General features: G+C 49.4%; 1 protein-coding gene across 1 annotated transcript; it reads right to left on the bottom strand.

The window, feature by feature from the left end:
• Positions 1 to 423: 423 nt before the first annotated feature.
• On the bottom strand, positions 424 to 3,237 carry LOC122043891 (AP2-like ethylene-responsive transcription factor BBM2). The gene is made up of 8 exons (XM_042604455.1): positions 3,027 to 3,237; positions 2,243 to 2,942; positions 2,071 to 2,153; positions 1,913 to 1,921; positions 1,739 to 1,827; positions 1,584 to 1,657; positions 1,370 to 1,497; positions 424 to 1,199 (listed from the first exon to the last, which is right to left on the bottom strand). The coding sequence occupies exons 1-8, from the start codon at positions 3,235 to 3,237 to the stop codon at positions 424 to 426; spliced, it is 2,070 nt and encodes a 689-aa protein (XP_042460389.1).
• Positions 3,238 to 12,646: the final 9,409 nt, after the last annotated feature.

Below are 12,646 nucleotides of genomic sequence, written 5' to 3'. Positions count from 1 at the left end.
CCGTCTGACTCAGCTTCCGGACGGGATCACGCATGAACCGATGCAGTTAGTTTATGCAAGGGTATTACTATCATAGGTTTGAAATCAATTCCTAACGGATATAAAATACCTTGCTAGTTTCCCAATTTCTTCTTGCATGCGCTGTTCTTACTCTACGAAACCCCATGATCTACCTCCTTGATGATTTCATCTATATAATTCTTCTGAATCATAATTAATAAACCGCCCCAAAATTAACAGCCTCAGCCAGAAGCACTACAGCCTTCAACTGCTCTCGTCTGCCGGCCGGCCGTTACCAAGCTACCATCAGAAGAACTGATCGACCAAACCCATTTATATATGGAAAAACGAGGAAAACCTAAACTACCAAATTAGCAGTAAATTAAGAGGAACTAATAACTTGTTTAACGCCGCTTTCATATATCATCCATCATTATTCCACGCCCTGAAGAATGATGCTCCGGCGACGGACCTGGAATCCGTAGCTTGACCCGACGTCGGCATCCATGTGGCATTATTCGTATCCAAATGCTGCGCGAGATAATAAGCGCTGCTGTCGTCGGCGTCCAATCCTCGATGATCCATCGCCGCCATCGGCGTCGCAAACCCACCCTGCTGGTAGCCGCCGGCGTTATAGATGGCCGAGTTTGACAGCCCGGTTCCGGGCTCGAGCGGCGAGTACTCCAAGGTGACTAAGTCGTGGAGAACGGCGTTGGCCGGTGACGACTGGCGGAAGAAGTTGTGCGCTCCGCCCAAGTGGAGCTGACGGAGGCCGTGCCCGCCGTGCGCCGCCTCCTGCTCCTGCTTGCACCACCCCGCGCGCTGCGGCGGCGGGGCGTAGGGGTGATACTGGAGTGCGAGCGGCGAAGAGTTCTCCACCTGCCCGGGTGGCTGGCGGAAGGCGATGGTGGGCCAGCCGAAGCCGGCTGCATCGAAGTGCTCTCCGGGGGCGAGGAGGTGGCGGCCGTGATCATCAGCGGTAGCCGCCCGGATCAGGTGTCCGTGGACCCTGGCCTCCGCGCGGTCTTCGGCTGCGGCTTCCTTGAGCCGCTTGGCTCCTCCGCCGCCGATGGCGAGGGTGCTGTTCTCGAGGATGCTCTTGACGTCGTAGCGGCTCATGTCGAAGTTGGTCACCGCGTTGAGACCGCGGAATTTAATCGCCGCCACGTCGTACGCCTCGGCGGCCTCTTCCTGTGTACCTGCATGCATGCAGGACTTAATTACTATCCATTATTTATTATTATTATTATTATACATTAAAATGTTTGATTAATTAAATTAATGAATTTTGACTTCATGCTCTGAGTCAAAGAGACACAAACTAGTTTTATAATCAACAATTTGTATAGTTAAAGCACAGCATGTATACTGAAAGTTCCCAAGTAGAGATCCTTGTTTCCGGCTACTCTTCCTATTCTTGCTTGCCATCGACCATGCTGGTGATGCCTAGTAACTCCACGATAAATGGATGCACCCCTAGAGAATCCACTGCTTTTCCTGCAGCACATTTTCGTGCAATATACTGGGTTAATGTCAGGCCTTTTGGTTTCTTTTCCGTAGAGAGATTAAGTGTAAATATATACCTTCTAAGAGATGCAACAAGTTCCTGCCTCGTCATGTGTTTCATCTCCTCCAACTCTTTCTCATAGTCTCTTATCTGCAAGTGTTTTTAATTTAATTATTTGAATGAGAAACAGAAATCAGTGAAATTAATAGTGAGATCATAGTCGATATATACTGGGAAATTGGTAGTGGTCGCGGGACCCCAATACTTGAGAGCAGCTAAATCATAGGCCCTTGCTGCCTTGTCTTCTTTGTCATATCCACCTACATACAGACAGAACAATTAATGAACAACATAAAGAAAGACAGAGGCAATTTGAAGATTGTAGCACTTAAATTCATTTCTTACCTAAATAGACTGTATATTGATTTGCAATGAGTAATCATATTCACCCGGCCGGCCACAATGTAAGAAAAAGACAAGAGAAATTGATTGCCAATAGAAAACAAAAAATTATATTATATTACAACAGAATGAACAGATCATGTATACAAAGATTTGTATACCTTGTCTCCCTTTGCGAGTCTGTCCTTCTCTTCTGCAACTATTGTCCCACAGATGAGCCTCGTATCTACCTGTCCATCTATGCCTGCATCGAGTGAATTATTAGATCTAATTTCTTCCACTGGAATAGATTTGAAGCTAGAGGATGATGAAGATGCATGCGTAGCAGCGCACCTTGTGACGCCCCGGTAAATGGAAGTTCTTTGGCCGAATGTGTCCGCCGGTTTCCTTGAGATCGCTTCGACTGCACCTGTTTGGGCATCGAGCTGCCCGATTCCTGCCCCTTTCTGCTTGCTGTTGGAGCAGGAACTCTCGCCGCCGCCCATTGCGACTGGAGGCAGCAGCGGTAGGACGGCGCCAGAGCCGCTTTTCGACTGCGTCCCGGTGCTCATCGACAACGACAGCCCCTGCGGCGCGTTCGTGTTCGCGTACGCCGCAATATTCGTCGCATTGCCCGCGCTGCTGCTACTCTCTCCGGCGACCGCCACCATTTCGCGGTCAGTGATTCTGTCGACGGTGCCGGCCGGTTGGTTCCTCAACCACGTCTTGATCATCGACAGACCGATGGAGTTGTTGTTGCTGCCGCTGCTGCTTCCGGAGAAAGACCCGACGGTGTGGATCAGGCCGCCGGCTCCGTGATCGTGTGCCAAGACGACGGAAGCGTCTTGCACCGGGAACATGTAGTCGGGAAGCACTGCTTTCTGGTCGTGATCGGCGAAGGAGTTGTTTCCGCCGAGAAAGTCTTCGAGTTTGGGCTCCTCCTCGTCGTCATGAATGCCGGTGTGGTTCCGGTAGCTTCTGCTGGACCCAACCAGCATCGACAACTCAGACGGCGGGCCGGCGCCCTTGAAGTCCAAGATCTTCAGGTTCCAGTCTGACAAAAGAAACAACATAAGATTCATAAACCACGCACGATTTATCGGATCTCATAAAACAGGAGATGCGATATATCCACCACCATGGTTTTGGTGCACAGGTCGGTGGAAGGCCTCTAAGACACCGAAAGAGGCATCGTTTCTGATGGTCGGTATCCCCATCGGAGGATCGTCGACGTAGCTGCTACCGGAGACACCGGCCGCGAGCGAGGAGATGAGATGAGGGATTTGTGAGGAATTCGTCACCTCCTGCGGGGAAAGAGAGAAGGCTAACCAGTCGTTCATGGAAGCCATCACTCATTTAGGCTGGAATTTGGAATTGAAGAAGCAGAAGAAGAAGAGGGGATAGCTGGGAAGAAGGAACAAGTGTGAGAGAGTAGAAAGGGTTGGACTAGAAAGTGTGTACGTATACCCTCAAACATTGAGTTTATATGGACCTTAATTATATCCATCTCCTTCTCCCTCTTCCTCTTCCTCTTTTCTTTCTCGCTAGTTATTAAGGGCACATGCAATTTTGTGGCAAATATTGATTAAAGAATCAAGAAAGTGAGTATTCCACTGCTCTTGGTTGATTATGAATTGTATAGTACTAATGGGTTAATAAAAACATATGGCAAGGCTTTTTCTCGCAAGGTATAAGGGCTTATACTTTTGGTGAGGGCTTAAACACATGTAACATAGTTCGAAACATCTTCAATTGGCAAGGATCTACTAGATTGACTAAGTGGCCACAACGTTGAGGGAGATGATTAATAAATGGTAATGGCGATCACATAGGGTAATCATGAGTGATCTAGGGATAGAGAGTGCACCGTAGAACTAGGATATTGTTCAGTGTAGGCAAATTATGGCTACCCTGGTGGGCACGTTGCAAAGGGTACTTCCATTGGTTCAGTTCCGGTTGCAGGCTCGACAGTAGTGCCGCGACTGAAGCTTTGGTGAGGTGTTTGAGCTATCCGTAAGTGCACAGAATAGTCGTTAAGTAATAAAAAATCGATTCTTAGGGACTGTGATTTAAGCACTAATCAAGTAGGTGAAGGAAATTATCTAAACTAACAAAAGTTATGTGCAAGCTTAAGAACTAGAGAGAGTAAGAGTTGAGAGGAGAGTTGAACTCTAAGAGTGCAAATGAGGGGAAGTTGGGAATTAGTTTAGGAAGGCTACCCTAGGATTTCATTTCATTACAACACTAGTTGATGTGCTATGTATTATTCATATCATGTCCTCTATGTCTATGCCCTCGGGGTGGTGCGATGGTTAAGACATGGGGTGTTGCCACATGAGGTCTTGAGGTCGAAACTCGGCGTGACCGAGCATAACCTCCCCTATGTCTTAGCCATTTGCACTAATGGCTAGTAGTCACCCGTGATTTACCTCCTTCGTGTTGGCCTAGGGACGGGTTGGCGGGGGCGCTGGGGGCGAGCGAATCACCTTTTGCCACATTGTAGGGATCCTAATTCTTACCTCCTCCGTGTTGGCCCTGGGACGAGTTGGCGGAGGCTGGGGCGAGCGTATTCAACTTTTGCCATCTTGTAGGGATCCTAATTCCTTATGTGCTAGTCACTATTCCCAAAGCTAATAGCCGCCCGTGATTTACCTCCTTCGTGTTGGCACTGGGATGGGTTAGCAGGGGCGCTGGGGGCGAGCGTATTCGCCTTTTGCCACCTTGTAAGGATCCTAATTTGCCCCTAGAGCGTAGTGCAAACAGTGGGTGCATGACATCTTTGGCGTAATGACCAGGGGTCAATTCTCAGGAACTGACAAACTAGGGTTTACCCCACCATGCAACTAACATCTGTGTACCTATATTTACCTCCCTCCATATTTGTGGGGTCGGCACTAGAAGGGTCGTTAAGGTAGTGTATCTACTTTTTTTTTTGTAGGAATCCTAACTATGTACATGTATGATCCTCTCGAGCTGGTGCACCGGAGTGTTTCTCCCATGCGTATCCAATGCCACTAAATAGATGAGGTAACTTAGAAAGTGGTTAAAGGGATATCTCCTATCACATGACGACCCCCTGATTATATGCGTCTCTAAATTACGCAGATCACTTCCTAACACGAAATTGAGAGAAACTCATTAAGTAATTAGACCATCTCTTATAGAGAATTGACCTTCATTTCAAGGCAATGCTTGAGATATCCAGTTAAAAGGATACTCTTTGTCACGAAAAACCCCCTAGTCATATGATCTCAATTGATCCCCTATGTGGCGACCAACCAATTCAACAGTTCAATCAAACAAGACAAATTCATAATTAAACTTCACATAAGTATTTAATAAAACATGAACAAGACATACACATGTCATAAGATAAGAAATTAACAAATACATAGCGTTTACATCAACAATCATATTACAATTACTCCATACACCTTAGGGCATTTGCAATAGGAGGTTTATAGCATGCAATTTATGCTATAAATCTCTCAATATAAACCCCTCCCCCACTACATAGGTGAGGTTTATAGTTTTTTTTTAAACCTGTATCAAAATCTTGGAACCGGGTTTATAAAAAAAATAGTGGAAAAAGGATAGAGAGAGAATTTTAAAAGAAGTGGAGTTTTTAAAAGCAAGAGGTTTTGTGATAATAGAGAATGATTTTTAAAAGAAGTAAGGTTTTTAACTTTTAATATGACAATGATGTGACAGAGCATAAACCTCTTTAATAAGTTTACGACTGCGGATGCCCTTATAGTTTGAAAATCTACTCTATAAATATAGGAATTGGACTCAAAGACATAGAAGTAGGCAAGTTTCAACCCAATCAAGGAAAAAGGAGAAGAAAACTTAGCTGAAGAGGAATTCAAGCCATCAAGATCCAATCCTTTGCTTTAGAGATGATTGCGAGATGGAGCGCGACTTTGGATCGTCGATTTGTGGTCGGATCTCATATGGATGTAGACCTCTTGGTCTTTCTCAAAGGAAGAACCCTCCTCAAGAAATGGGGGAGAAGTCTCGTTATATAGGCTCGGGCACGGGCTTAGCCTAGTTACACCACACGGCGGTGCCTGCTAGGCATGGTCGTGGCGCGTAACTCTCTAGAAATGGGGATATGGCCATGCCCACTGGGCACGACGCGACCATGTAACCCTCTGGAATCTGAGGCATGACCTTGCTTGCCCGACACGACACGATCGTGTATCTCTCTGGAAATCTGAGGAACACGGCATGTCTGTGTTTGGTGGACATGGGCCATGTCAACCATGCTACTTGGCTCCTTCTCCTGGCTCCGAAGTCACTCTAATAGATTTCTCTATCTATTTAACCTCCATATCGCATCCTGTAAATGAAAACTACGAAAAAGTAGATGTCCGAATGAACGAGGGTAATCATGCTGATTGATCCGGATATAGTTGAGTGGCAGAGAGGAAATTAGGAGGAAAAGACAGGGGCATTTAGGTCTTTTTACAAGCTAGGGCTTTAAGGGGAGAGGGGGCTGCTTCGGGCTGAGGGAAGGCCGCCACCACCGCGGAGGGGGAATTTTTGGAGAGGCGGCGGCAGAGATCGAGGAGAGGAAGGGAGAGATGAAGGGCACGGGGTGTTCTTCGAGCCGCAACCACCGCGACACAAGAGGCACTGTTGAAATCGCCGCCACCCCTCTCTTCTCCGGTCTTCTCCGCCGATGGCCCCCTTAGAGCATCGCCGGGCTCCAGAGGCTGCCGACGCCGATACCTCTCGCTGCAGCCACTGTCGCAGCCGTCTCCGGCCACCAGTGCCATCGTCCCGTGCAGCCACGGCCACAGCCGTCTTTGATGGCCATCACCTCCAGCGTTCGACGCCGGCTATAGCTCCGGCGGTCGCCAATGACGCCTCCAGTCGTTGACGACACCTCTGGACATCGCCGCACACCTCCCTGGCCGACCCGTCTCCACACGCCACAGCTGGTGGGTTCCGCCGCCTGCTCATGCTTCCGCCCTTGCCCCTTCCAGCTATCGCCGGCGCTTCCGGCGGCCGTCGCCGCTTTCCCTAGCGGTCAGCGGCATCCTCCACTGCTACTGTCGCCTCCTGCGGCTGTGGGCGGCTGTGGGCGTCACCATTGATTCCCGTATCTGCCTCCTTCACCCACGGGACAGCCACCATCCATTGTGATCTTCGAGTTGGGATAGTGCTCGGTCATCGAGTCGAGGAGGTTCCCACCATCGGGTCGTTGGGTTTTACTCTATGCATCTTTATTATGATTATGGGCTATTTGTGCTATCCGGCCTGCGTGCCGCGTATCGGCCTGCGAGCCGTTATGTCTCAGCCTACATGCCGCATTCCGGATCCAGGCTGCATCGGATTCCGTGCTGTCACCATTAGATTTGACTTCTCAGCGGGTTCACACTCATCTACTTGTCATGACCGCGACGACTTGATCGGCACCACGACCAAGCTCATCCATCCATCCGAGGGCGCCCCCCTGGGCCAGGGTATGTTCTCGTACTCGGTATCTGTTTATTTTACTACTGTTCTGTTATTATCTGGATACTCATACATTTGTGGGATTCGCCTCGAGCACCGAGGTACCAGAGACCTGGGGAACCCGGTCGCTGGATGCAGGTACAGTTGACCGGAGGAGAACCTCTGACGAGCCGGTCAACGTAGAGGACAGATCATCAACCGGGTCATGGGGATGCGGTCAACCTTCCAGACACGTCACACCGGCAGGTTCGTTTTCTCAGCTTCCAGACAGGAACAAATTGGCGTCATCTGTGGTAACGTGCCTGATCTGGAACGTGAAGATGGACGATGCCGGAGAGTTCTGCCATCCTCATGACCAAGAATACGAGCTGGACGCTCGAGTTAGGAGTTTCCCGGGCCGTTCGGCCGGGAAGGATTACCCGAAGACCCCGAGCCGTTTGGCCGGGCTGCGTATGGGATACGAGCGATGCTTGAAATAGAAGATCCCGAGCCGTTCGGTCGGGAAGGATATCCCGAAGACCCCAGGCCGCTCGGCCGGGCTGCGTATAGAATATAAGCAGCGTTCGAAAACGAAGACCCCGAGCTGTTCGGCCGGGCTGCATACTATTATGGCAGGATGGAAAACCAAAACCCTACGCTGTTCAAGATGATAGAGGGAGGTTATTGCCTTGTATTCTGAAGAGTGTCTTATGTTCTCCTAACTCCACGGGTGTTCGGGAGTAGGGAAATGATGCAGATCTCCGTTGGTCGCTAGGGAGCGAAGGCCTGAGCCGCTCGGCCAGGTACATTTTAGCTGAGTACTACCTCAGGGAGCGAAGGCCTGAGCCGCTCGGCCAGGTACATTTTAGCTGAGTACTACCTCAGGGAGCGAAGGCCTGAGCCGCCGCTGTGTACATTTTAGCCGAGTACTGTGGAGCGAAGGCCCGAGCCGCCAGTACATTTTAGCCGAGACTACCTCGGGAGGATTATATACTGAGCCAAGCGCTCGATGTGAAGGCCCGAGCTGGTCGGCCGGGTATATGGTTTTCCGAGCCAACGAAGGCCCCGAGCCGATCGGCCGGAGGTTTATATCCGAGCCACACGAAGGCCCCGAGCCGTTCGGCCGGGAGGTTTATATCCGAGCCACAGGCTCGAAGCCGAAGGCCCCCAAGCCGTTCGGCCGGGAGGATTATATACGAGCCCGTAGCTGCTACGGGCTCGATGGCGAAGGCCCCCGAGCCGATCGGCCGGGAGGTTTATATTCGAGCCACGGGCTCGAAGACGAAGGCCCCCGAGCCGATCGACCGGGAGGTTTATATCCGAGCCACGGGCTCGAAGACGAAGGCCCCCGAGCCGATCGGCCGAGCCAGGGGCTCGAAGCCGAAGGCCCCCGAGCCGATCGGCCGGGAAGTTTATATCCGAGCCAGGGGCTTGAAGACGAAGGCCCTCGAGCCGTTCGGCCGGGAGGATTATATCCGAGCCACAGGCTCGAAGCCGAAGGCCCCTGAGCCGATCGGCCGGGAGGTTTATATCCGAGCCAGGGGCTCGATGGCGAAGACCCCCGAGCCGAGCAGCCGGGAGGATTATATACGAGCCCGTAGCTGCTACGGGCTCGATGGCGAAGACCCCCGAGCCGAGCAGCTGGGAGGATTATATACGAGCCAGGGGTTCGATGGCGAAGACTCCCGAGCCGATCGGCCGGGAGGATTATATTCAAGCGATCATCACCGGTTTCGGACCAGTTCAGCGGACCAGCACATCATATGTCTAGATCCCCCGTTCGGGGTTGAGTGGCCTTCACTGGTCACTGACCAGATTCATGATCATCTATCTCCCCCGTTCGGGGTCGAGCAGTCGTCGCACGCGCGGTATCGTCCGCCCGACGTTTATCCGATCGATCGACATCATTCCGGTCGCACGCGCGGTATCGTCCGCCCGGCATTTATTCGACCGATCGACATCATTCCGATCGCACGCTCGGCATCTATTATTCCGATCGACATCAGTTCGATCGCACGCTCGACTTCGTTCGTCCGGCATCGATTTCCGTTCCTATGAGTGCTTGGTCAGCGCCTTCGTGGTCACACGCACGACATCGTCCGTCCGGCATCTATCCGTCCGATCGACATTATTCCGATCGCTCGCTTAGCATTTTCTGCTCGACGTCTATCCACCTGATCGGCATCACTTTGATCGTCCGGTCGGTATCTTCGCGGCTGCGCAATTGGCATTGGTCCAATTTCCGACTTGGTCTGCTCGGTATCGTTATCATCTCCTACGACACCACCATTACAGCGACCGCTCGAGCGACATTATATTATTGGTTTAGCGATTTGGCTTTGACATCGAGAGCGGTTCAATTCTTTGCAATAGACTGTCTAGTCAGTCGGACTCACGCCTCCTTCGACTAGACTTGAAGGGGAGGCTTGTGATCCGGATATAGTTGAGTGGCAAAGAGGAAATTAGGAGGAAAAGACAGGGGCATTTAGGTCTTTTTACAAGCTAGGGCTTTAAGGGGAGAGGGGGCTGCTTCGGGCTGAGGGGAGGCCGCCACCACCGCGGAGGGGGAATTTTTGGAGAGGCGGCGGCAGAGATCGAGGAGAGGAAGGGAGAGATGAAGGGCACGGGGTGTTCTTCGAGCCGCAACCACCGCGACACAAGAGGCACTGTTGAAATCGCCGCCACCCCTCTCTTCTCCGGTCTTCTCCGCCGATGGCCCCCTTGGAGCATCGCCGGGCTCCAGAGGCTGCCGACGCCGATACCTCTCGCTGCAGCCACTGTCGCAGCCGTCTCCGGCCACCAGTGCCATCGTCCCGTGCAGCCACGGCCACAGCCGTCTTTGATGGCCATCACCTCCAGCGTTCGACGCCGGCTACAGCTCCGGCGGTCGCCAACGACGCCTCCAGTCGTTGACGACACCTCTGGACATCGCCGCACACCTCCCTGGCCGACCCGTCTCCACACGCCACAGCTGGTGGGTTCCGCCGCCTGCTCATGCTTCCGCCCTTGCCCCTTCCAGCTATCGCCGGCGCTTCCGGCGGCCGTCGCCGCTTTCCCTAGCGGTCAGCGGCATCCTCCACTGCTACTGTCGCCTCCTGCGGCTGTGGGCGGCTGTGGGCGTCACCATTGATTCCCGTATCTGCCTCCTTCACCCACGGGACAGCCACCATCCATTGTGATCTTCGAGTTGGGATAGTGCTCGGTCATCGAGTCGAGGAGGTTCCCACCATCGGGTCGTTGGGTTTTACTCTATGCATCTTTATTATGATTATGGGCTATTTGTGCTATCCGGCCTGCGTGCCGCGTATCGGCCTGCGAGCCGTTATGTCTCAGCCTACATGCCGCATTCCGGATCCAGGCTGCATCGGATTCCGTGCTGTCACCATTAGATTTGACTTCTCAGCGGGTTCACACTCATCTACTTGTCATGACCGCGACGACTTGATCGGCACCACGACCAAGCTCATCCATCCATCCGAGGGCGCCCCCTGGGCCAGGGTATGTTCTCGTACTCGGTATCTGTTTATTTTACTACTGTTCTATTATTATCTGGATACTCATACATTTGTGGGATTCGCCTCGAGCACCGAGGTACTAGAGACCGGGGGAACCCGGTCGCTGGATGCAGGTACAGTTGACCGGAGGAGGACCTCTGACGAGCCGGTCAACGTAGAGGACAGATCATCAACCGGGTCATGGGGATGCGGTCAATCTTCCAGACACGTCACACAGGCAGGTTCGTTTTCTCAGCTTCCAGACAGGATCACTGATAAATGATAAAATGGAGTATAATGACATAAATCATAATTAAACAATAAATACTAGTGAATATGGGTCAAATAATACATAAAAATATATATAATTTATGCGTATCACGGGGCAACAGCTAACTCTAGTTCAAAAATTACAACGATGTCACAAATTAAATTAAACACCTATAATCAAGATTTAGCCATTAAGTCCAACTCTAAGGCAAATATCAAAAGAATAAAGAGGTCTTTTAGGAAATTATAGTTACATTTGATTGAGTTTTCTTGCTTGCTGTAGAGGGCATAGGAAGTAGAATGTAGTTTGCTGTGGATTGCGAAGATCAGAGGGTGTGTGAAGGGTGGAGCATGGGTGGCATGGGTGTAGAGTAGGGATGTAATCGAGCCGAGCCGAGTCGAATTCTTGAATATTTGAGCTTGACTCGTTTATAATCGAGCCGAACTCGAGCTTTATTTAACAAATATATTTATGGCTCACAAGCTTCTTCGAACTTTTATCGAACCTAAACGAGCTTAATAAATATAAATCATAAATTTAAATATTCATTAAAAACTAAATTATATATTTAGAGTAAATTATAATAATATTATTAAAATTTATAATTTTATTCTAATATAAATAAATTTAATATATTTATCTATATTTTTCATAAGTAGAGTATAAAATTTATAAATTCAATATCAAAACTATTATTATTTTTATTTAAAAGTTACTTAATGAACTTAACGAACGTGTTCACGAGCTAACGAGCCAAATATTGCGAAACTTGAGCTTGATTTATTTATCTTAACGAGTCTCATTAAACGAGCTCAAACGAGCTTTTATCGAATCGAACTTCGAATAGTTTGCGAACGACTTGGTTCATTTACACCCCTAGTGTAGAGAGGAAGTTTAATCAGGACTGCATAATATTATCTCACTGTTTACCACCGTACCATAATCCTAGGGTATATATCTCTATTATATATGTACACAAATCTTGTCGACAAATTAAAATTATACGAGTAATTAGCATACTCTCCGCATCATGCGGGCTTTCCTCATGCCTTATCTATCTACGTAGACTAATACCAAGAAAGTTTTTGGGGGAAAAAAAAAAAAAAGGAAACAATTAATAATATTAAATAAATAAATAAATTGGAGATGGGTGAGCTAGTTGTGTGCCCTAGACGAGGACACGAACCCTTGTCTTCCGGGTCCTTAGCCCTATTTTCATTCCCCCACAAATCGGATGATAACCCTTTATATATAATTAACCCTCATAGGATCCTCCTCGAACCCTCTTCCATTCTATTTAATTTAATTTTTTTCTTCTCTCATGCATTACAATACTACGAATGGTGTAGGATATGAGTGGCTTTTATCTCGGTTGTTGGGCTCTTTGCCCAAACTTTGACCGTCAAACAAGGCAAGAAAACTTAAGTTCAGTGGTGAAACACAAACACATGATCTCTCTCTCTCTCTCTCTCAAACTTTGACTAATGCGTATATTTATTAATTAGCAATTTAATTATTTAATTATGCACGTAAACTTCATATGGATCACAA

The sequence above is a fragment of the Zingiber officinale genome, chromosome 2A, assembly GCF_018446385.1.
Source record: "Zingiber officinale cultivar Zhangliang chromosome 2A, Zo_v1.1, whole genome shotgun sequence".
Classification (NCBI taxonomy): domain Eukaryota; kingdom Viridiplantae; phylum Streptophyta; class Magnoliopsida; order Zingiberales; family Zingiberaceae; genus Zingiber; species Zingiber officinale.
The sequence above is the reverse complement of the archived record's forward strand: the minus strand, read 5'-3'. Positions and strand labels throughout refer to the sequence as shown.